We start from the raw sequence: 22,466 nt of genomic DNA on the forward strand, positions 1-22,466 counted from the left end.
AAGCCATATTTTTCTTGCGAATTTTTATAACCAAGCCAAATATGAATAAGCACATTTAGTTCATAAGAGGTAGAGAATACCGCCATGATTGGGACAAACCATATTTCAGTTACCTCTAAACTATACGCTATCAAAATTAATTTGTATATCCATATTTGGCTTATACACTCCGTCTATACACTCCATATTATACACCATAAATTATTAAAGTTTATTGTCTTACTAAAGTTTTACCCGTTTTTGACACAACTTTTTTCAAATAAGAATTTTCTGCAGAAGATTCTGCACCCCTTCCTTTGTGAACGCCCTTCTACATCCCAGATTAAGTGTCGATCGTCTGTGTACATAAATACACCGAGGGGGTAATGGTGATAAACTTCTGGGGGTCTCCCGAGAATCAAATCACAAATATGGGCCTATTGCTGATGAACTCAGTCACTGTAGCCACTGGCCGTCTTGCTCAGTGTCTGACCACAAGACATACTATTTTGTGGAATACACTGTCAATTCCCCTGGGCATATGAAGCACCAACCGTGGTGCAAGAAAAGATCCCTTGAGGAGCAACCTGAGTTGGGAAATACAAGTTCTTTTGGTAGTACCAGTTCTGAGGATCAACGGCCGCTTGTCACCGATGGCTGGCAAGAGGTGGGCGACTCTCCTGTCTCTTTTGAGGGACAAGTATTATTTGCCGAAGGCGGTCTGCAGCTGGCAGCTGGGGTTCTTAAGAGTGGGGGAAACATTGCAGGCCACTTTAGTGCTACCAAGAAAGCTCTTTCTACAAAGGGAAAAAAAGATAAACAAGCAATATCTCAAAATACCCTGCTCGAGAGGTCACCAATAGCCCAGCAGCTATTGGTGCAATTTTCTTTTCTTTTCGGTGTGGAGGCAATAGGCTTTGGTGGCCTGAGCATCGAGTCATTTTTGTAAGTCCAGCCATAATAATAATAATACACCAAGCCAGTAAATTTCAGTAGAGTTAAGAATTTTTCAAAATGGAAGTGGATCTGTTAAAAGAATAATGAATTTTATGACCCCAATATTGCAATTTCCTTGAAGTTAAGACTTTTTTAATCTTTTTATACAGGTCCATCAAACCAATCACAAAGGGGGGGAGGGGGGTAAGAGTGGCCCTAATCTCCTTGGTGTAAAGTCAAGCAGGTATACGTCACATAATTGACTCAAATGTAGAATTACCATTCACATTTTTGCTCAATAAATCCAGATACATGAAGTAATTAAGACATATGGTCCTATACACATTCTACCTCAAATAAAATTACCAGAACAGTAGTACTTGGAATTGCAAAAGAAATCTTCACTGTTGAGAAGGATTCTTGGCCTTTAATCCTAGCAGATTTTAATTATAACAAATAAAACAGCGCAAAATCCCTACTGAAAAGTTTACAGATGTCCTACTCAGATTATTTTTCCCGAGAACCTATTCCACGTAGCAATCGATGATTGACGAATTTGATCACATAATCCTGCCTGAAGTTTACTGCCCAAGGTAAACAGTAGGCCTACAAGAGAGATGGTGATAAATATTTGCTCTCTGTAAAACTCTTTAAGGGGTTTTGAGGTAAATATCCTCGGAGGAAGGGTATAGGATACTGTTGTAGTGTGTTGACTAGTTTCAAAGTCATAGCGTATCTAAATTGGCACAATCAGTTTTGCAAGACTATTCTACCTCCCCCATGGACAAGCTTTGCTTTTTAGGGGAGGCAGCAATAATTTTTTGTTGATATTTTTTTTTTTCAATAAATCCTTCTTCTTCTTAACTATCTCCAGAAGCTGGCTCCGTTATAGCTCAATTTTTGTCGACTATGGAACGGAACATTTAGAGTCAATAGTATCTCAGGAAAGAGGATAATCATACTCAACGGTGGAAGTTCATCCTCTTTTACAACCATTAAAAAGGACTTTGTCCATAGTCCTTATTACCAATGCCCCTAAAAGCATTTTCATGACGATGAGTATATAAGTTAAGGCTTTAAATAAAAGACTCTTACCGCAAAAGGTATTCCCTATGTTCTTTATACAGTTTTTCTTTGACTTGGGCGATTTCTTCCTCAACTTCTTCCAAATGGGGCTCAATTTCTTTCACTAAACTCTGCAACTTATTCAGCAATCTTCCTGTTTTTGTCTGTAATTAAAAAAAACGAACACGTTAAATGCACTCGTCTCAGCATTGAGCTACCTGGAGCCAACATTATTACTCCATCCACCTGGTTCAAAGCTTCTGTAATTTAGAAGTTACAGAAGCTAAAAAAACTAAAAAGCTGCAAAAATATGTGAACATGATTTTTATAAAAAGGAATGAGCCTTACCAGTCACTATCCAATTTTGAGACCCCAGGTGTCAAAAGGTCATTTTGTTGTTCTTGTTCATGATTTTATACGAAATGACTCAAAACGATAAGTACATATTCACTTATTGTCATCATTTAGATGGAATGGAAAGATTTCAGTGAAAAAGCGTTTGATTTCCTTAAACTAGAATATAAAAAAAATTTTGAAGTCACTCTTTACAAATATGAGGCTACATTTGGAATGTGAACGTCTTAAAACGAAACAAAATAGCTAGCCCAAATTTTTCACAAATGGCTTCCCATTTCCATTGCACTTGTTACGTATTCAAGGACTTCTGTATAGGCTGATTACAATGACAATACCATAATACGGGTGTCCAATACCACAACACGGGAAGTAAATATCAAACAAACATTCAATATTCTTCTACATTGGTATTTAAGCATTTTGAATCCTCTAATTCTAAAAATGAGGCTGAAATTGAAACTTAAGCATCTTGTAACAAACAAGCATAGTATCCACCCTACATTGCTTCACAGATGGCTTGCAATTTCTACGACAGTTTGTGTCAAAGTATTTATAAGATTCTTGAGCATAAATCTGAGGCTGATATTACAATATATAGATAGTTCAAAAGCAAAATAAAACAGTACATATCTCTTAAATGGCGTTTCATTCCGCAAATTTGGTATTTAAGGCTTTTTAAAGTCATTAATTAGTCAACTCTGCGCATAGACTCAGTATGGAGCGATGTGTCTCGCCTGTTCAATTTATTTTCCTGCCCTCACTATACAGAGCGGATGATCGTAAAAGGTCAGAAGAGGGCTCATTCAACTGAAAATCCTGAGATCTAGCGTCCTTTTTAGAAGAAGAAACATCGGAAAATATTCCATCTCCCTTTCTGCCCCCACACGCCCCTGACGTCGGATCGAGATTCTAAAGTACCTTCTTAACTAAAATCGTGGCCAAAATAAATTCAGGGAAGAGCTGATACAAGCAGCCCCAATGTCAAGGGCACCAAATCATCCAAATTTATCAATTCAAGACAGACGCTCTACAGGTACATTTTGAGTCGGTTACTCGGTGAGAGTCATCCTGTATGATACAGCAGTTTTGGGCTTTGACAAGTAGGCTGAAGCATTCTACCTCCGTACCAAATGTCTCTGAAAATCCTAGGAGCATCTGGTGGAAGGGGTGATATATGTTTAACCACACAGCCCATTTCGTGACAGCTAACATACCAGAGTAATCAATGACCTTGGAAACCTTTGGGCCACACAATTCCCAAGTAGCACCATGTAAATGTAAGGCAAAAGCAAAGTAACCTATGCTATGATGTCACACGACAACATGTCTTGGCTACCGGCAGGACTTGCTCCTACCCCCTAGATTTAAACAAAATACTCTTTTTTGTATCTTCATTAAAAAATCAAGGAAATCCTCCTCCTTCCCCCCCCGTAAATTTTGGGGAATTGGCATAGCATATTAAAGAGCCTTCTGCAGATGATGTAGAAGAACAATTACGTCCCCAAGGAATGGAAGGACGAAAAACCTCTGTGTTTAAGAAGGACGACCAGAGCAACTGTTTAAAAGTTATTAAGCCATCTCATGCATGAACACTACCAGAAATATTTTATCGTTGTCATCGTAACCACATCTTTTTTCTGATGATACAGCGTTTGATCTATGACCAAAAAATCATGTCTTTTTTGGTGGCTAAACATTAGTATTTGACTCAACCCTTCACCTGGTATTAAGGGAGATTATGCTTGGAGACGGAGTTGCACCAAAGTCACTGAATTTGAATAAACTTTATTGCAAGAACACACGTAGCAACACCATAGGAATGGAGAGCTCACGAAGCCCTTTGAAATCTTCTATAGTATGAAGCATGGTTGTCCATTGCCCTTGATCCTCTTCAACTATACGATTTGCTGAACATTCAAAAATTCCATGTGGATTGAGGACAGATTCGAGTAGCGCAACGATGATAAACTGATGGATCTTTATTATGCAGACGATGACGCACTCCTCAGTAAATCGGCCTTCTGTGCCAATGAAATATTGCAAGTGCAAAACAGTGTTAGCCTTGTAAGCCTATATTTCAGTGCTCCTAAAACCAAGTTCAAGTCCAATGAAACAAATTCATCATTATTAATTAATGGACAACAGCTTGAATTTGTAGCTGGACTTCAGTACCTCAAGTCACTGATTAACATCAAATGCACTACCATAAATGAAATCTGGGTAGGAGTAAGCGAGGCGCGGAGGACTTTCGGTCAACTTAGAAACTCGTTACAGTCATGTATTTTCTAGGAAGGTGTAAGGAGGGAGGCTTTGAATAGATTGGGAAGGATGATGAGCATGTGTAGCTGTATTGGCCTCAGGTGGCTTGGTGTTGCAATGAGTTGCTGGTAGCAGTATGTACCTCATCTCAAGTACAATAAAGACTCATCTCAAGTAAATTAGGCAATAAAGGAATTCACTGCCATCTCTCTCTCTTCTTACAAGCATGATAGTTCTACACATACGCAAATTTGATTCCCCATTTCTATATACTTATAGTTTAGAAAAAAGTGATGAACTAAATACTGTACTCTGGAATGGCTTTAAAATTAGCTCTTAAATCATTTTGTACTACCCATATGCTCTGTAAGTTAAAACAGTGTTTTTTCCTCCTAAGTTGCATTCCATACTCAAAAATAAGACTCATACCAACACTGCTACCCCAATACACATCAATATTTCCAAATATGTATTCAATTTGATTATATGTCAGGAATAGTCTTTATAATATTTTATAATCTTTAATTAAATAATTTCCAAGACCATTCTGGCTAAGCATGACTAAAATGAGACAACATGGGATAATGAAGAAAAACGAGGTAATTCACAGCCAGTGGAAAATAAAAGACGTAAATGTTTCAGCTAAATTTCTTGGAATGAATGACTGAAGCCCCCAGCGATTAGAAATTAGTCTAGACAAACTTAGAACAAGAGACATTATCACAAATAAGAGTTGAGCTACTGCCCGCTACAAGCCCTAAAGCCACAAGCCTCCTTTTTCGTTACTACTACTAATACAACTAACAGCTCACCGCAGCACCGAGCCGCCTGAGGCCAACACAGTCACGCACGCTCCTCCTCGATCCCAATCTATTCAAAGCCTCCCTTTTTACACCCTCTCACGAAGTTTCCATTTCCTTTAAATCTTTCTTTATGACATCCTCCCACCCAGACGAGGACGACCTGCTTTCCGTTTAGCCCTAGACGGTTGGCCGAAAAGAACAATCTTCGGCAATATGTCATCCTTCATCCGCACAACGTGCCCTGGCCACCTCAACCTTTCTTTTCCTTTCAACCTCGTATCATAGTCCCGTAGAGCGAAACTGGACGTTATTTCTTGCGCACTCTATTGTTTGGAATACAATATCTCCGTCGTATACCCAAAATAGCCAGTAGGCGTTTTCTCTGGAAAGCATCTAAATAACAGTCGTATGCTTTTCTAAATATATCGGTTTTAGCGCCATATCTGACCGCTGCTATCACTGTAGATTCTAATAGTCTAACCTTGGTTTGCAGATTTATCTTTCTATTCTTCCAAACTTTTTTTTTATAACTGTGAAAAAACACCCTGAGCCTTAGCTATTCTACTTTTAACATCTTCACTGCTCCCACCATCTTTACTAATAATACTACCAAGGTAAATGAAACTGCCCACCTGATCAATGTTTTCATTACCCAACGTCGCCTTTTCATCTTCACTTATTCCTAGCCTTAGTGACTTAGTCATTCGTTGCTTTACCTTTACCCCTCATTCGTTGCTTTACCTTCAGAAATGAAAAAACTTTTGTCCCCTTCATAAAAAAAAAAAAAAAAAAATATCCTGCTAGTTTTCCTCTTTTATTATTTGGCACTAGTCTTGCCCAAGTTTTGTATTTTGTCCGCTTGCCCCCTCCCCCCGTTTATATGTCCCTTTAAATTAATTTTTTTAATTTATGTATATATTATCTAATTCTTTTAGTCTTACCAGTTTTTACCTTTTTAACTTAATGTGACACTGCATTTTAATTACTTTGACTAAAGAATGATTTTTTATTTTGTTATTATTATTTTGGCATTATTTGCCAGTTATTGAGTTTTCTTGTTCTTATGATTTTTTTTTTACTTGTTTTGTTTTTTTATGACTCCGAAATTTGAACTTGACCCTTCGGGGCTTGTAGTAGAAATTTTTCGAAATAAATATCTTATCTAAAAAGATGATGACGGCTTAGCGGAAGTCCCGGCCCAAATGTTGGCATTTTGTTTTTTTGTCACTATGTGTCTTGCCTTGTTTTTCTGTGCTGTCCTTCGTTTTCTCATTTAATATCAAATTAGCAGTTTAAAAAAAAATCCAATTATTTCAATTGTTCTACAAGCAGAAATAATGAGTTTAATAAAGGGTCAGTGAACACAACAAAATGATTCCTCATTCATGTCTGTATTTCTAAATTGCTTAAATAAACGATCGCTAAATTATTGGACTGAGACTCCATCGTATTACAAAAACCAAAAGATTGGAACTTAAAGGCATTACAGAGCTTAAAAGAACCTTCTTTTTTGTACTAACCTTTTCATTGCTCCTTATTTGTTTCCCCATTTTTTCAACTAGCTGCTTAAGTTCTTCATAACCAGAAGCAACTAATTCAAACTCAGATTGATCTGGTTTTCGAGGACATACTTGCAAATAATTTTTTTCAACGCACTTATCACTTTGCTCTATGTCTATATCAACATCATCTTCTTTTTTCACAGATGTTATCGTTCTCTCACAATTTTCATTTTTAACAATCAAATTCTCCAGTTTAGAAGTTGCTTCACATTCACTAACAAGAATGGTCTCGTCTGTTTTGTCTAAAATTTCCATCTTATCTACAGTGTTTTCATTAGCAGGATCAGTCAAGATATTTGGACTAACATCATTGCTATGAATTTTTTCATCTTGAACTTCATTACAAACTAAACTAACAATTGAGGTTCTCTCATTATTTGATTTTTTAATACCTATATCTTTATCTGAGTTTACGGACATTGAATGGTTATGGGTTGACACGGAAGATTTTTCTTGTTTAATTTTCACTTGAGATGCATATTTATCAGCTGAAGAACTTGATTCAACAGCAAGATTCTTTTCACCATTCAGTTTTAAAGAATGATCTACTTCATTCAAGGTCAATTCAGTTTGCGTCTCGTTTTCATTATCAACTATTTCTTCATTTTTTAAAGGCAACACCTCCTCGTCAATTTGAAGATTTGTTTTTAAACTTGAATGAGCAAATTTTGTTAGTAGCCTATTTCTACCGTCATGCTGTATCTGAAAATAATCATTTTCACTCACTTCATTCTTCTGTTTACTTTTAGAAGATTCTAGCTCAGACGTAAGTTGTTGAGCTTCAGAACTTTCAGTATTCTGCTTTAACTCAAAACTGCTCTTAGAGGTAGAAGGTTCTACATAGGGATCATTACATTTAAGCGACGATTCCTCGGGTATGCATTCACTATTGATTCTTTCAGTTTCTAGTCTAGTGAGGCAAGAATGTACAATCTCTTTCTCGACAGACATTAAAATGCTTTCCGGATCATATCCACATTTATCTTCGTCAGCCATATTCTTTGTTTTTGGATCACAATTCTCCTTTTCTTTAGGAGAAGCACAAGATCCATCAGTAGAATCCTTGGAAGATTCAACATCTTCAGAATTTTTACTTTCACTTATTACACTTTCAACTGTACAGCTTTTACGAATATTGCCTTCTTTCTTGTAGGCTAGGTCAATTAAGTCTTTGTTTTCCTGCACAGGAGTAGGAGCACTTCCATCTTTTTGACTGAAGCCACCTAAGCCTGACTTGTGTTTATTACTGTCAGTAGCATTACTTTGAGAGGCCATATCACAAATGTTTTCTACACAGCCTTCACTATTTTCTCCAATAGCATGGGAAAAGATTTCTCCATTTCTTGTTTTGTTTTTATTTTCTTCCTTTGTATCCTTCTCACTTGTAGTGTCTAAATTTCTGGAAGTGGCTAAGCAGCTACCATTTTCAGGAACATGCAAATCACTGTAAGTCTCACACTTATTGCTATTCCCAAGATTTGTACTAAGTGTAGTACTCAAGGTTCTACAGCTATCTTGTGATTTTAGATTGCATTTACGGCTTTTACCTACAATTTCTTTTTTTTCTACAACTTGCAGATTCTTATTCGATTGTAAATGCTCCTTTTTTCTAGGTCTTCCTCGCCTACGAGGGGTCGCAGTTTCTGTACTTTTAATTAAGTTTCTTGAGTTGACAAGAGGCGCAAAGTCAATTATTTCAGGCGAAGCTGCGAGGGGAACTTTAGAAGCAATTTCTGCAGTAGTTTTGACAGCACTACTTACTACAGTACAAATTCTTGCAACTTCAGTGTGTTCACCTCCACCTCCTGCAGGGGAAGCATTTCTTAAAGATCTACCTTTTTTTCTCTTTGCACTGAGAGACAATGCTTTAGCTTCCTTGTTAGTCTGAAAAGAAAGGCAGATGATCAAGATTTAATTAATAAACCACAGGAATACGGTTGACAGACGACACATCACTTTTTTAGTTGGAATAAATGCAATGATATAAAGTATATACTAATAATGAAAAACATTCCATAAATACTGCATTAAAAAAAAAACCTAACATAGGGACAGTAAATTCAAAGATAACAACAATAACAAGAACTAACAAGGAACAACTACTTCCTTTGTGTTCTTTTTAGTAAGTACTTAGGCCTACAGCTTAGTTTTGGTGTTATAGGTTACTTTATAACAACTTATATTAACTATTACATGTGATTCTCCAAATGAAGCATCTTTTTTGTCTATATTCAATTAAGAAGAAAAAATCAACAGCGGGTGACATGTGTTCAGCGTTGTGCAAGAGTTGGAAACCTACAAAAAATCATTATATAGATAAGTTACGGCTTATCCCCCACCCTGCCTCCGGATCGATTGGTAAGTGTATTTTTGTGAAAGTACTGCTTATGACTGTACTAAAACTCATCCTTTTCTTCGAAACTAACACTTTTATAAGAATGCTGATCCCACTTCAGTATGCGGGTAGCTTATCCTCTCCAGTGCCCATCAATCCAGAACACACCGATGATGGGACAACTTTTTTAATACAAGTACATTGCTTTCTCGACACTGCTTTTACAATATTTCAGAACATTCAGCTAATTACATTTTTTTAGGGGGGGGGGGATTTTAAGAGTGCAAATCATAAAGTGTCAAACAGTATCTACCACTGGGGAACTTTCCCAGTAACAAGAAGTTTCAATTCAAACTTGACAGGAATTTTCCAACAGGTGGTAAGTTTTAAGTTTTTGTGAACAGAAATGGCCGTATTAAAGCTAATCGATAGCTAGGACTTCAAAAATGTGTTTCCTCCAGATTTTTACTCATCAACTCAACACATGATGCCTTCTCATTCATGGAAATGTTGCAGTTGTTACTACTTCTAGGCAGCTGCCCACCTACAAACACGTTCTATCTACTCTCTTTAAATGAGCAACTGTGTATACATTAATGTATTTGTTTATAAGTTTTTCCTTGAAAACGGCTCCATATTTTTTCTTTTTTTTTGAAAATTGGTACCCTGGGATTTTCTAGCCGCATAAAAACGATGTAGATAGGTCACGAGTTTGAGAAAATTCGTGTAAAGTCTTAATTTTGTGTGTGGGGGGGGGATCATGTAAATGGCGTCATATTTACATACATTTCAACAACATGAATTACATCATTTCCCCAGGGAGTGGTCATATCGTATTTAGTATCCATGGCGCGTGCAAAATTACACAGGATGCCAGATGCCAGGCAAAGAACAAAATCACATTGAATTGCAAGAGAAAATGTTGTCCAACGAAATCTGCGGCTAGAAGACAAAGCAAAATTACAATGGAATGAAGGAATGTGTCAGTTTAGCGTGCACAAGTCTGTGAAAGAATTGTATTCACGGCAAAATTACTTAATTCATTTGAAATTGTTGATTTTCCACCCAGAATGATAAAGTTTTAGTTTAGCGTCTTCAAAGATACATAGGAAGGAGAAAATGAATTCACACCTGAATTTCTTAACCATCCTGGAGTGACGTCACTATTATACACATTCAAAGAGCAAAAATGACCAAATTTTTCTCCAGGGTTGGTCGTATCATTTTTAATATCTATGACGCATGCACAACTACAAAAAAATGACTCCAAACAGCTAAAGAAAACAGTATGGAACAAGAAACAGCAGAAATCACATTGAATTGCTAGCGAAAACGTTGCACAATAAAATCTGGGGTTAGAAAATAGAGCAAAGTTACAATAGAATGAAGGAACGTGTTAGTTCAGCGTGTGTGAGTCTGTGAGGGATAAACAGGAAGGAAAGACATCACACAAGCACACGTGCAAAATTACCAAGAAACGTGTTAAGTATAAGGAACGTGTTATTTTAGTGTCTGTAAAAGATAAACAAGAAGCAGGAATTGAGTTCACATTAGAATTTCTTAATTCAACTGAAATTACCGATTTGCACCCTAAGACTTGAAAGTAAAAAATAAAACAAGGATTATGTCAATACGTAATTCAGATATTTCAGAGGGCATAGGTATTATTGCCGTTATCGTTTTGTTGTTTTTGTCTGCTGAAACTCTTATATTTCTCCAGGATCTTCGAAAATTAGCTGCATTTTTCCCAGGCTTTACCTAGATTTTTTTCTATAATGAACCCACTTAGCGTTTGGCTTCAACGGATTTAATTTTTGGAAAATATAAGTGTTCACTACAGTTGCATAATCTTCAAATAATGATTAATATTTGCCCTTTACCTATATTAAGAACATACCAAACACAAATCCTCCCTGTTTTCTGCTACTCTGGTGGAAAAAAGAAATTGTATCATCAGAAATACACACTTCAAGTGGCACCAATCCACGAAGATTTTTAGGCATTTTGTTTGTTTTTAATTATTTTTTTTTAAATAAAAATACAAAGAAAAGGTATTTTCCAAAATCTAGCGGAGCAGTGAAAACCCTCCCCTCCCCCCCACAAACACATTGATATCCCTGCACACAAATCAAATAATAAAACTACTTACTTCTTGGATACCATTGTCCTTAATAACAGAGTCCCGCACCACAGATAAAGGAAGGGCGTCATCATCCTCTTCCTCGAAACCGTAGAAATTTCGTTTTTTTCCGCCTTTGTCTCTGATTCGCATCGAAACTCTTGGAGAGACCATTGTTGCTTCTTTATAAGGTAACACATTTGAAACTGGGAATTTTGATTTGGTAGAGACCGTGGACCTCGCTTGCCTAGTGATCCTATTTGATTTTCTGCGAGCTTCTGAATGTGAAGTCTCTACTTTTGGTCGCTTAGTGGGTGGTTCAACTATTCTGTTTCGTCTCTTCTTCTTATTCCTTCGGAGTTCTTCAAGACTTTTCTCTTCTGCTAAATGAAAAATATTGATAATAACAATAGTTAGAAGTAGGCAATAAATCAGATTTGTGTTAACAGTTGAAAAAATCAGATTCATTTCTCAATTCATAGCTAAACGAGGCACCAACACTTATAGTGGTTTCGCATTGGCTAAATCGCCATATCCTACTGGTTTCATAGGATAAAATAGATAATCTGAACTAAGTCTACTACCTGAATTAGCTCCTGCAAAAAAAAGAGTTCACTTTGAGAGCTTAGAATAGTCAAAATTACATTTGAGGACTCGCTTAGTCAAGTTCAATGTTTACCATTGATTGAATGTCGTAGTTGCCAACCCATCAAAAGATTAAAAATGATAGGCTATATAACAAAAATAATTTTCTCTTTAACAGAAAAAATAACCTTTATTGAAATTCGGTAACGAGACGTAATCTTGGAGGGTCTCAATCATACTGTTAATAGCATGAATGTCATTAAGATGTATTGATAATATGTATTACCCCATTGGTGTCGTTGTGGTGTATTTGCTTGGTTTCTACGATTTTTTTTTTGCCATCATTAGCTTCTTTACATTTTTGCTTTCTTTTTCATTTTCTCTTGTTATCATATTTTCACACAGTTTTTCCTTCCCTCTGGTTTGATATTTTTGCTTGTTTTCGCGTGATTTCATTTTTGATGACAGCTAATTAATCTTCTTTAACCAAGTGCTTTAATGACCCATACCGAACTGAGGCTATACTTGAAGCACAGACTGGTCAGGATATTGACCCACCGCTTATTAATCTAAAGCCTCTTTGGACAAGCTTGTATGGGTCATGGAAGTGTCACGTAACTACAGGTTATCTTGATATTTTGATGTTTCTTGATGATTACGGTAATATTGATAGTATGGGGTTGTGCGAAACGTTGTGGATTCAGATCAATCCCTGTCGTTGTTTGCTTTTTCAGGTTGAGAATTGGAGGCTCAAAATAAGAACCGTGGTGGTCTAAGATTTTTGGTATAAAAAAAAGAATATAAATTATTTGATTAGAGACGGTTTAACAGTCCAGAATGTAAATAAATTTAAAAGCATTTGCTTCAAAACAGAAGTTAGAAAGTGAAAATTAATCATTAGCATTATGTTTAAGCTGTCCAGTATTCTTCAAGAGTACGGTAATTCCTTGAAGGGTTTGATAATTTGGTGTCGGGAGTGTCTTTTAGTAGATTGGACTCTATATGTTTGAGGGATTTTCTATTCGACCTTTTAGATTCGAAGAGTAACCACCACGACACGATAGCTACAAAAGCAGCTAAAAAAAAGGAAAATACGACACCAAAAAAGGAAAACCTACATGAATCCGGGGTAGAGTTAAGAGCTGAGACTCAGAGCGACGCGCCAGAGGCTTATGAAAAATTCTGTTCGATAATTTGGTCGATATTTGATAGAACATGTCCCATAAAGCACTTCGGGATGAGAAGGATGTTCCACGAAAACCAAGGATGGATACTGAGATTATACAGGAAATCGTAAGTAGGAATTTATCGTACGAAAATTACCTCAAAACAGAAAAGAGGACAATTTGGCGGAATTCAAGATTATTTATATTGGATACAATAGAATTGACAGATAAGAAAAACAAGTATCTTGATTTATAGTTCAATGAAACAAAAAGGCAAATCAAAAAGAAATTTGGAAAATCATTAGTGAGCTCAGAGTTGAAAAAAGAAACGAGGAAGTTGCGTGTCCCAATCAATTGAAGTGAAGGGTCGTACTGTTAGTGAACCAGCTCAGGCAGCAGAACATTTTGCCAAGTACTTTTCAAAAATCGATTGTACAGTCTGAAAGGAAAATGAGCAGAGCGCAGTCACTTGGTAGTCCCGAGTTTCAAGACCACGGGGATGAAGGACTTATCTTCCAGTTGGAGAGATGCAAAAGTGAACAATAAGTTAAAACCATAAAAAAAACGGTTAAACGGTTGACCAGCAGGGTAAAAGACACTCAAAACATAGCTTTGAATTCTACTGGAAATCAATCTCCGTACTTTCAAGTCAGTTCTCGTTGTTTTCCAAGATGCTTGGAAAGTGGTTCTTATAAGCCGTACTAAAACTGGTCTATCTAACATCGTTTCTCGTGTTGCTACTTCTTTTTCGGATATAGGCCTTTCTCTTAATGTAGATAAATGTGAATTTCTTTCTTTTAATAAAAATTCTAGTACTCCCCATCGTTGTAGTGGCTTTACTATCCCTCTCGTAGATTCTCTTCAATGGCTTGGTATTTCTATTACTAATAGTCTTCCAAGCTTGCGCCATTGCACAGTCTCCGATATTAAAAAGAAAATTCAATTGGGGTATGCTAAGATTGAGGCCAACAGAGGTAAATATAATGAACTTGCGTTGGCCAAGCTCTACTCAACTTTTGTGACCATTCAATTCTTTTTGCTTCTGAAATATTTCCCCATCTTAAGAAAAAAAAATTAAAGAGAATCCGGATTAATTATTTTAGATTTTGTAAATTTTTGTTGTTTCTTCCAACTTGGACTAAACACCGGGTTCATATTAACACATTTCTTGTTCCTGATATTACTGTAAAACTGGAAGTACTACACAGAAAACTTTCAAATACCGCTTGTATCCGTTTTTCTCTGTACCACCACCTTATCAGGTTTTTTCAGTCGTAAGTTATTTTTCCTTAATTTGTTTATTTGTTTTTCTCTCTTTGGTTACTCCCCATCTTTTAGTATTGTAAAGAGTGAGTAAAAATCAAATAATGATAATAATAATGACAGCTTGTGTCCATATTCCTCTATGTTACTGTTTATTAGATTCTGCAAGTTGTGATTTTTTTTTCTCTCTTCTTCTTTTTCCCTCCTTTCATGTTATTTTTCTTTTGTTTTAGTGTCTTTTATATTCTACGTGCTACTCTGTAACTGGTTCCCTTCGATTTCTATATTGATTTGCGTTGTTTTTTATGTGTTTTTCTTTGTGTTACTCCACGTATTATACTTTTGTATAGCGTGGGTAAAAAACAAATAATAATAACAATTACCGTATCTATCAACAACTAATGAAATATAGATTGCTAAGTGATGTATAATTTGATTTCCCCAAATGCCATTCAACCACCCGTCCACTTCAGTATCTCTGTGGTTTTTTCAACAAATGTTTGAGGTCGGTCAAAGAAAAAAAAAACCTCTTGCTGTTTTGGCAGATTTTAAGAACGCATTTAATGCAAAGACTGGAGACCTTGGGAATTAAAGGTTTACGTTTGAATTGGGTAGTGTCTTGTTTTAAAGGAAGTTCTACTCAAGTTGTTCTTAATGACGTTGTTCCTAGTCCTCAATTGATCAATCGTGGTGTTCCTCAGGATTTGGTTTTCGGCCCGGCCTTATTTTAGGTTACACGTATATGATGAAGTTTTATCTCTCTGGCACTTATTTAACATCGTTCGTGGATGACAACGCAAGATGATTTTTAGTCCATCTGTTGATGACCTTGTTTGTACAGTTAATTATGTTTGAGTGAATTCTATTTATTCAGAAGTCTGAAGAAATTAACAGTTAACATAGAAAAAAAAAACAATTTTATTGCTTTTATTACGACAAGAAAACTAGTTGATCTTAGTGGTAGATTTTTATTATCTGGCATCTCCGTGCAACAGGTTTATCTTTTAATGATACATAGGGTTTTACCTTCATTAGCCTACAAAGGCTCAAACATTGTTTGCCAAACCGAGTTATATTCTTTTTTTTTTATTGCGCAATTATTAATCCTTATTGGGCTAGCAGCTTTTATTTAGATTTTAAACATGTGCAAATTCGACAGAATAAGTTTATTCACTTGATTGGTGGTTATGCTACAAATAAAAAACACAGTGCATGTTTCAAGAAGATAAAAGTGTAGGATGTAGGGCAACTCCATTTCATAACGCTATGTTTACTTACCATTGTCTTAATGAGTTGTCACCTTCAGTGTTTTAAAGCAAAAGAAGCAAATATCATCCTTTTGGCCTCAGGTGAGATTATGCACAACATTAAAAATGTCAATGTCAACATAAAAACTGCAAAAGTTAAAACCGTACCATATTCTTGCTATAAACTGAGGATTTCTAGGTGGTTTGCTATGTTACACCCACTAGTCTACTGCAACTATGATGAAGGGAGCAATATCAAAAGTCCTTCACTATTCTTGGAATGGTGAACACATGTTTGTTGCCAACTATGTGGGCCTCAAAGCTATACAGGTTGTACATGATGCGTGTTCAATATCAATAGATCTACCTATTTTAATCAACCATCTTGATTAATTCATGTAACTTTCAACATTAACGCCCTTTTGAACTTCTTGACACATTTGTAATTAATGGATGTTATTCAGATTTCAAACTTGATATAATTTATTAAAACAAGAAATTATATTAACCAAATTTGCTCCACCACTTTAGAACAAGACTTGTGTTTCAGTTTTTATCAATAGGTTATGTAAGCTTTAAAAGTTGTCTATTCTTATGTGCTGTTTTACAATTAAAGAAATACGAAGCATTTTCCTAATCTTCATCTATGGCCTGCTATTCATCTCATCCAGGTATTCTAAAAGAATTACTGCAAATAAATTGGAATCGAAGGAAAATCCACAGTCCAGACAGCATTGATGAAACATTCTCATGGAGATTGACCAAAGCAACAATGGTTTCCTTTCTATAGAAGCAGCAAATACACCAGTGCTTTTAACATTACTTGTGTTCCTGCATGATACAGGCCATCATTTATTTATTTATATATATATATATATATATATATATATATATATATATATATATATATATATATATATATATATATATATATATATATATATATATATATATATATATATATATATATATACCGACAATTATGTCATATTTACCTTTAATATAGTTCCAAGCCGACACATCGGAACTATGTCCACCGGTAGACCCCGGCGCCGCGCCGGCGGATCGACCGAACGCCGCCGAAGAGAGGCACGGTCAACCGCAGCCGGTGCGCCGCAGGCACGCCGCCGACGGAGGTGGCGGCGTTCGGTCGACTTTAAATTAATTTTGCGGCAATTCTATATTGTGTCAACCGCATAGTCGGAGCTTTTCCTTCTCATGTGGCTTAGTATTTCAATTTTCTTGATTAGAAATCGAGCAGGGCTTGCACTATTCCTGAATTTTCGGATATTTCGCCGAAAATCTACGCGTCACCACGAAAAAAAATTTGGTTCCCCGACTCTCCGAAAATCACGCAATCACGGTGCCCCCTTTAGCGATTTATCACCAGTGACTTTCCCTGCCAAATATTACTTTGCGTACCATAATTCTTCACTACTCTCTTGTTCATTAATTTTCGTCTCTTTTGTTACTTTGCATAAAAACCAGACAGATGCAATATGCTATTGCAAATATTGCAATATACACAGTTCTTCATATGCTGACAAAAAAAAATATCGTCTTTATAAAATGAGTTTAAATCATTTCGAATGCAGTTTCCCAATTGCTATTTCTTACATCATTCGTAGTCAAGAATTTTATTTTAAAGTTGAATAGAATTATAGAACGCATTCACTACTATACAGCTTCAGCCTTTTGTTGGATTTTGAAATTGACAGCCGACAGATTGTTTCTACAGCTGAATTGTAGATAAGTTTGCAGATTTTTTTTTGTTGCTGTTTTTAGATAAGATGTTCTTAATGTTTAATACTCAATTATTGAACACCTGATAGAAAATACAATCTTCTTTCTGGAAAATTTTTACCCCCCCCCCCCCAAAAAAAAAAACCTTCGTTTGAGACAAAATCTAGCTATAGACTAAGCTATTTACAAGGTTGGGGAATTAAAGATTGAACCGGAAGTTACCCCAAAAATATGATTCATAAATGAATCGTAAATTATTGTCGATAGGGGGGGGGATAGGGGGCTATCATGTGTTAATGATAATACCTATATTTTTTTTTTGAAATAAGGAATGCCAAACAGATAATTATTTTTTTCATTTAAGTTGTAAACGGAATAGACTGATATCGAGTTTCTTAGGAAACTATAGAAATATTTTGATAGACCCAGTCCCCAGCATCAAGGCTTGTGCACTGTCTTGGGTATTTTGCGATTTCTCATAGGCTACTGGCCATATTTGGCTTTTGTTTGTGCTCTCTTGTAATTAGATTCTTTAGATCTTATCGAATGCCATTGCAAATCTATCACTCAGTTTTCCAATAATTTGAGGTATATCTGAATAATTTCGACATTTTTGTTGTTGTCTTTGTACCCCTTTGCTCATACCCTCAATTTTTTTTCAAGGAACACTAAGCTGTTTAACGTTATTTTGCGTGTTTGTTTGAAGCATATAGTCACCTAGTTAATTATTAAGTAAATTATTTTTCTAATGAAAGCTAAGACGGTATCCTATCAAGGCGGTATCCAGTGGGGAGGGGGGTCTGGAGGTATTACATTTAAATGATAATAGCTCGAAATGTTATTTATTGAAAGCAGGAATCCCAAAAAGTTGATTTTTTTAATTTAAAGCAGAGACAGCATCCTATCAAGGTGGTATCCAGAGGGGGGGGAGGGGGGTATTCAACTATCATATTTAAATGATAATACCTCGATTTTTTTTTTAAAGCAGGGGTGCCAATAAGTTAATTATTTTTTTATTTATAGCAGAGACGGTATCCTATCAAGATGGTATCCAGAAGGGGAGGGGCATAGGGAGTTATTATATTTAAGTGATAGTACCTTGATTTTTTTTTATTGAAAGTGGGGATGCCAAAAAGTTAAAAAGTTGACAAAAATTAACAAGATTTTCGTGACTTATACTTGATACAGCACTTGCATAGTTTTATCGTTCAAAGGGAAAGGGACATATGCGTCCAACCCGTTTTTTTTTCTTATTAAATAAAAAAAACATGTTTTTTTAAACTGGACGTAAGGAACGACGTTAAAACTTAAAACGAACAGAAATTATTCCGTATATGAAAGGGGCTGTCCCCTCCTCAACGTTTCGGTGTTTGCGCCAAAGTTTTTTATTGTTTTAGAAAACGGGGTTTGGAAAAAGAGTCAAACTTAAGCGTAAAGAGCGAGGCATTGAGGAGGGCACAGCCCCTTTCATATACGGAATAATTTCTGTTCCTTATAAGTTTTAACATCGTTCCTTACTTTCAGTTAAAAAAACTTGTTTTTTTTATTTAATTTTTGAACGTCTTTGAATTAATGCAGGTTTTGATATTCGCTCACTGTAAATGAATAATTAAAACAAAAGTTGCATATTATATTTGGTTAAATGGCTTTCTCGAAACTTGTTTAATTTTATTTACGAACGTTTTTATTAGTAATAAATATACGTAACTTAGAATTAACTTACGTAACGAACTTCTATAGGCCTATTCATAAATTTTTAACACGTATATTAGGGGGTTCGCCCCCTAGTCAATACCCTGCTCTTTAAACTATAGTTCGAATTTTTTTCCCAGTTCTTTAAAAATGACCTCTTAATCACAATCAGTTGATCAGTTGAAAAACTTGTTTTTTTTTTATTTAATTCCTGATCTTTTTCTTTAATAATGCTGGGAAATCCGGCGCCCCCTTCATAGCAATGTCCCTTCCCCCATGAAAACTTCCTTCATGGAAAGTTCCTTCCATATAGCCCCCGACCCGCTCCTTCCCCCACCTACCAGCAAAAATCTCCTCTGAAAAAGTCTGTATAGTTCCCAATAACCAATGCTATATGTTAACATTGAGTAAAGTTCATAACTTTCAGCCCTCCCCCTGGGGACTTTGGGGGATCAAGTCATCCTAAAAGACATTTTTATCATATTTTCGACCATGCTGAACAAAATGGCTATCTCAAATTTTTGATCGGGTGACTTTGGGAAAAAAATGAGCATTGGAGGGGGCCTAGGTGCACTCTATTTTTTTTGTCACTTAAAAAGAGTACTAAAACTTTAAATTTCAATTCCAATAAGCCCTCCCACAATAATCTAGTATCGATGGTTCGATACGATCACCCCTGGGAAAAAAAAACAAAAAACAACCAAAAACATAAATAAATAAATAAACAAATAAACACGCATCCGTGATCTTTCTTCTGGCAAAAAATGCAAAATTCCACGTTTTTGTAGATAGGAGCTTCAAACCTCTACAGTAGGGTTCTCTGATACGCTGAATATGATGGTGTGATTTTCCTTAAGGTTCTATAACTTTTAGGGGGTCTTTCCTCCCTTTTTTGAAAATCAGCCAAATTTTCTCAGGCCCGTAACTTTTGATGGGTAGCTCTAAACTTGATGAAAGTTATATATTTGAAATCAGCATTGAAATCTGATTCTTTTGATATATCTATTGGTATCAAAAACCCGTTTTCTAGAGTTTCGGTTACCATTGAGCCGGGTCGCTCCTTACTTACAGTTCGTTACCACGAACTGTTTGATTTTCCTGACAAGTATGTGTCCAATAAGAGAGTCATTCATACTCCTGCCATTTACCCGTGCCCTAGCCATTTAAACATTTGCCTCTCAATTACTTGGACTATCTGTCTTGGCTTTTCTCTATCTACAATTACCCAGCCCAGTCTTGATGCAACCTATTGCCCAAAATACTTGATAAATTCAATTCAAAATCAACGGAAATGGTTTTATCGTCCAAAGGGAAAGGGACATATGCGTCCAATCCGTTTTTTTTTCTTATTGATGAAACGGGTTTACTTTGAAAACATTCATTCATAAGTACCAGGCAGATTCACACTAAAATGAATTGGTGTGACGAAAGCGATATCGACTTCCCCACCTAACGTTGCACTCGAGTAACAATGGGGCCCTTGGTCCAGTGCCCAAGTTACTTTAAAGGCCAGGTCATAATAAAAGCTTTCAATTTGGGAGGTTCAAGGAGGAGTCTTTGACAGTCTTATGACCTCAGGGTACTAGATTTTGCAACGTTCTTACGTATCTACAGTGGCTTAAAAAATTCGACCACCCCACAAATGATTACCAAAAATATGCACAAATATAACATTTGGAATATTATAACACTTTTTTCAAAGCTTTGAAGAAAAGCAAAAAAGTCTAAATACCCCTAACTACACTCGAAAGCTATTTTAAAAAGAAACTCTTTGGAGATTTCCATGGAAGTGACCATAGCAGAAGCTTTGAGCCTGGGTGGGGATCAAAGAGGAGTCTGAGAATTTTGACCACACCTGACTTATTGTTACGACTTTCTTAAATTTGGTAATTCTTGTGAGGATTTGGAAATCAAAGCTTAATCTCAATAACTGATACTAAGTGTCCTAACATTTTGCTTGGATTAAAAGTGACGAACTAGGATGAAAATTTCAACATCTTCCTGGAGCTACTTCAGTCTGCATTTTATTTCATTTAATTACACTTAAAACGGATGAGCTTTTCATTTTTTACCTAAGAAAATAGCTGGCACTTCATTTTTCTTCATAGCAAATAAACTATTAAGTGTTTTTTGTGTCATTGTAATTGAAGTGTTCTCATGTGGAGTGTTCATCATCTATTTTTCAGTTTGATAAATTTACTCCTTTTAGATGCAGTTTATAATTTGACTGATATTTGGTATTTATCAGTTTATATTTTGGAATGAATCCCCAAAAGAAAAAATGAATAATACCCAACAGAGCAGCCAAAAGCAATAAAAAAGCAGCAGTTCAGCTTTAGCCTTCATGACATATATTCTATAAAGAAGCCAAAAAAAAATTTAAAATGCATTTTTTTAAGTTTTTATTAAAAACCAGTTTTTAATACTAGAAGGCTTTTTAGTAATCCAAAAGAGCAAAAAAAAAAAAAAAACAATAAACACAAAAGTCACCCATTTAAACTATTTTAAAGGTGACAAAACAGATATAGGCAAAGGGCATTATGAAAAAATTAAGCCTCTAAGTTCAAAGTTATATTCAAAGTTTTTTACACAGATAACTGACGAATTTCGTGATACGGTATTTGAAGTTTTATATGAAGTAATGCTCGATGAAAACAACTACTAATTTTGATAATTATTTATGTTAAGAATATATAGCTAATAGATACTTCAACTACTCGTATTATGCAAGGGTTCTGAAACACCACAGCCATTTCGTTTCTACCAGATTTCTACCTCTTGATGAATAACGAAGAAGACCAGTTTCCAGCCAGCGACTTGTGAATTTTTGAACTCATGAATAGGCTCGAATCTGTTGTAAATTTAAGCTGTGATTTGAGAAAGACTGATGACAACATTAATGTTTGCGGTCATCATTGATACCGCCGGCGCAGCGCGCTGTTTTTGGCCCCGCCGCCGCCGGTCTTCCCTCATCGGCGCGGCGCCGGGGTCTATCCACCGGCAAGTGTGTAAAAATTAAAAAAACCACATGGCAACATAAAGATGTAGTACAGTATTATTAGACAAATTTATACTTCTAAATGAAATAATTGCTATTTGGTTTTCTAAAACAGAATTAAGATTTCTAAATGATTTCTTCTTTATATGCCTTCTTAATCAGATGTTTATTTATTTCTTTGTTGCAGTGTTTTTACCAATTGAAAAAAAATAATAGCTTGAAAAAAGTTTAACACAAATCAGCAGTGCCAAAAGTACCCTAGTATTAGCGTACACATGGCAAAAATACCTGCTAGTGTATTTACTTCTGAATGCCTCTGTTAATCGAACGCCTCTCTAGGCACAGTCCAGCGAGAAA

The 22,466-nt window shown here is 35.8% G+C and overlaps 1 protein-coding gene across 2 annotated transcripts in view; it reads right to left on the reverse strand.

Moving 5' to 3' along the window:
- The window catches only part of LOC148944427 (uncharacterized), a 30,936-nt gene that overhangs the window by 7,215 nt on the left and 1,255 nt on the right, over positions 1–22,466 (reverse strand). Inside the window, exons 2-4 of one of the 2 annotated variants that reach the window (XM_089100153.1) lie at positions 11,446–11,795; positions 6,920–8,845; positions 2,011–2,144 (exon numbers count right to left, since the gene is read on the reverse strand). In XM_089100153.1, the coding sequence (XP_088956279.1) occupies positions 2,011–2,144; positions 6,920–8,845; positions 11,446–11,795 (2,410 nt within the window). Of the gene's footprint in view, positions 1–2,010; positions 2,145–6,919; positions 8,846–11,445; positions 11,799–22,466 lie in introns of both variants that reach the window. The other variant, XM_089100152.1, reaches the window with a different exon arrangement.

Source organism: Artemia sp. Qi Xiang Cuo, chromosome 14 (genome assembly GCF_049724085.1).
Source record: "Artemia sp. Qi Xiang Cuo chromosome 14, ASM4972408v1, whole genome shotgun sequence".
Taxonomy (NCBI): domain Eukaryota; kingdom Metazoa; phylum Arthropoda; class Branchiopoda; order Anostraca; family Artemiidae; genus Artemia; species Artemia sp. Qi Xiang Cuo.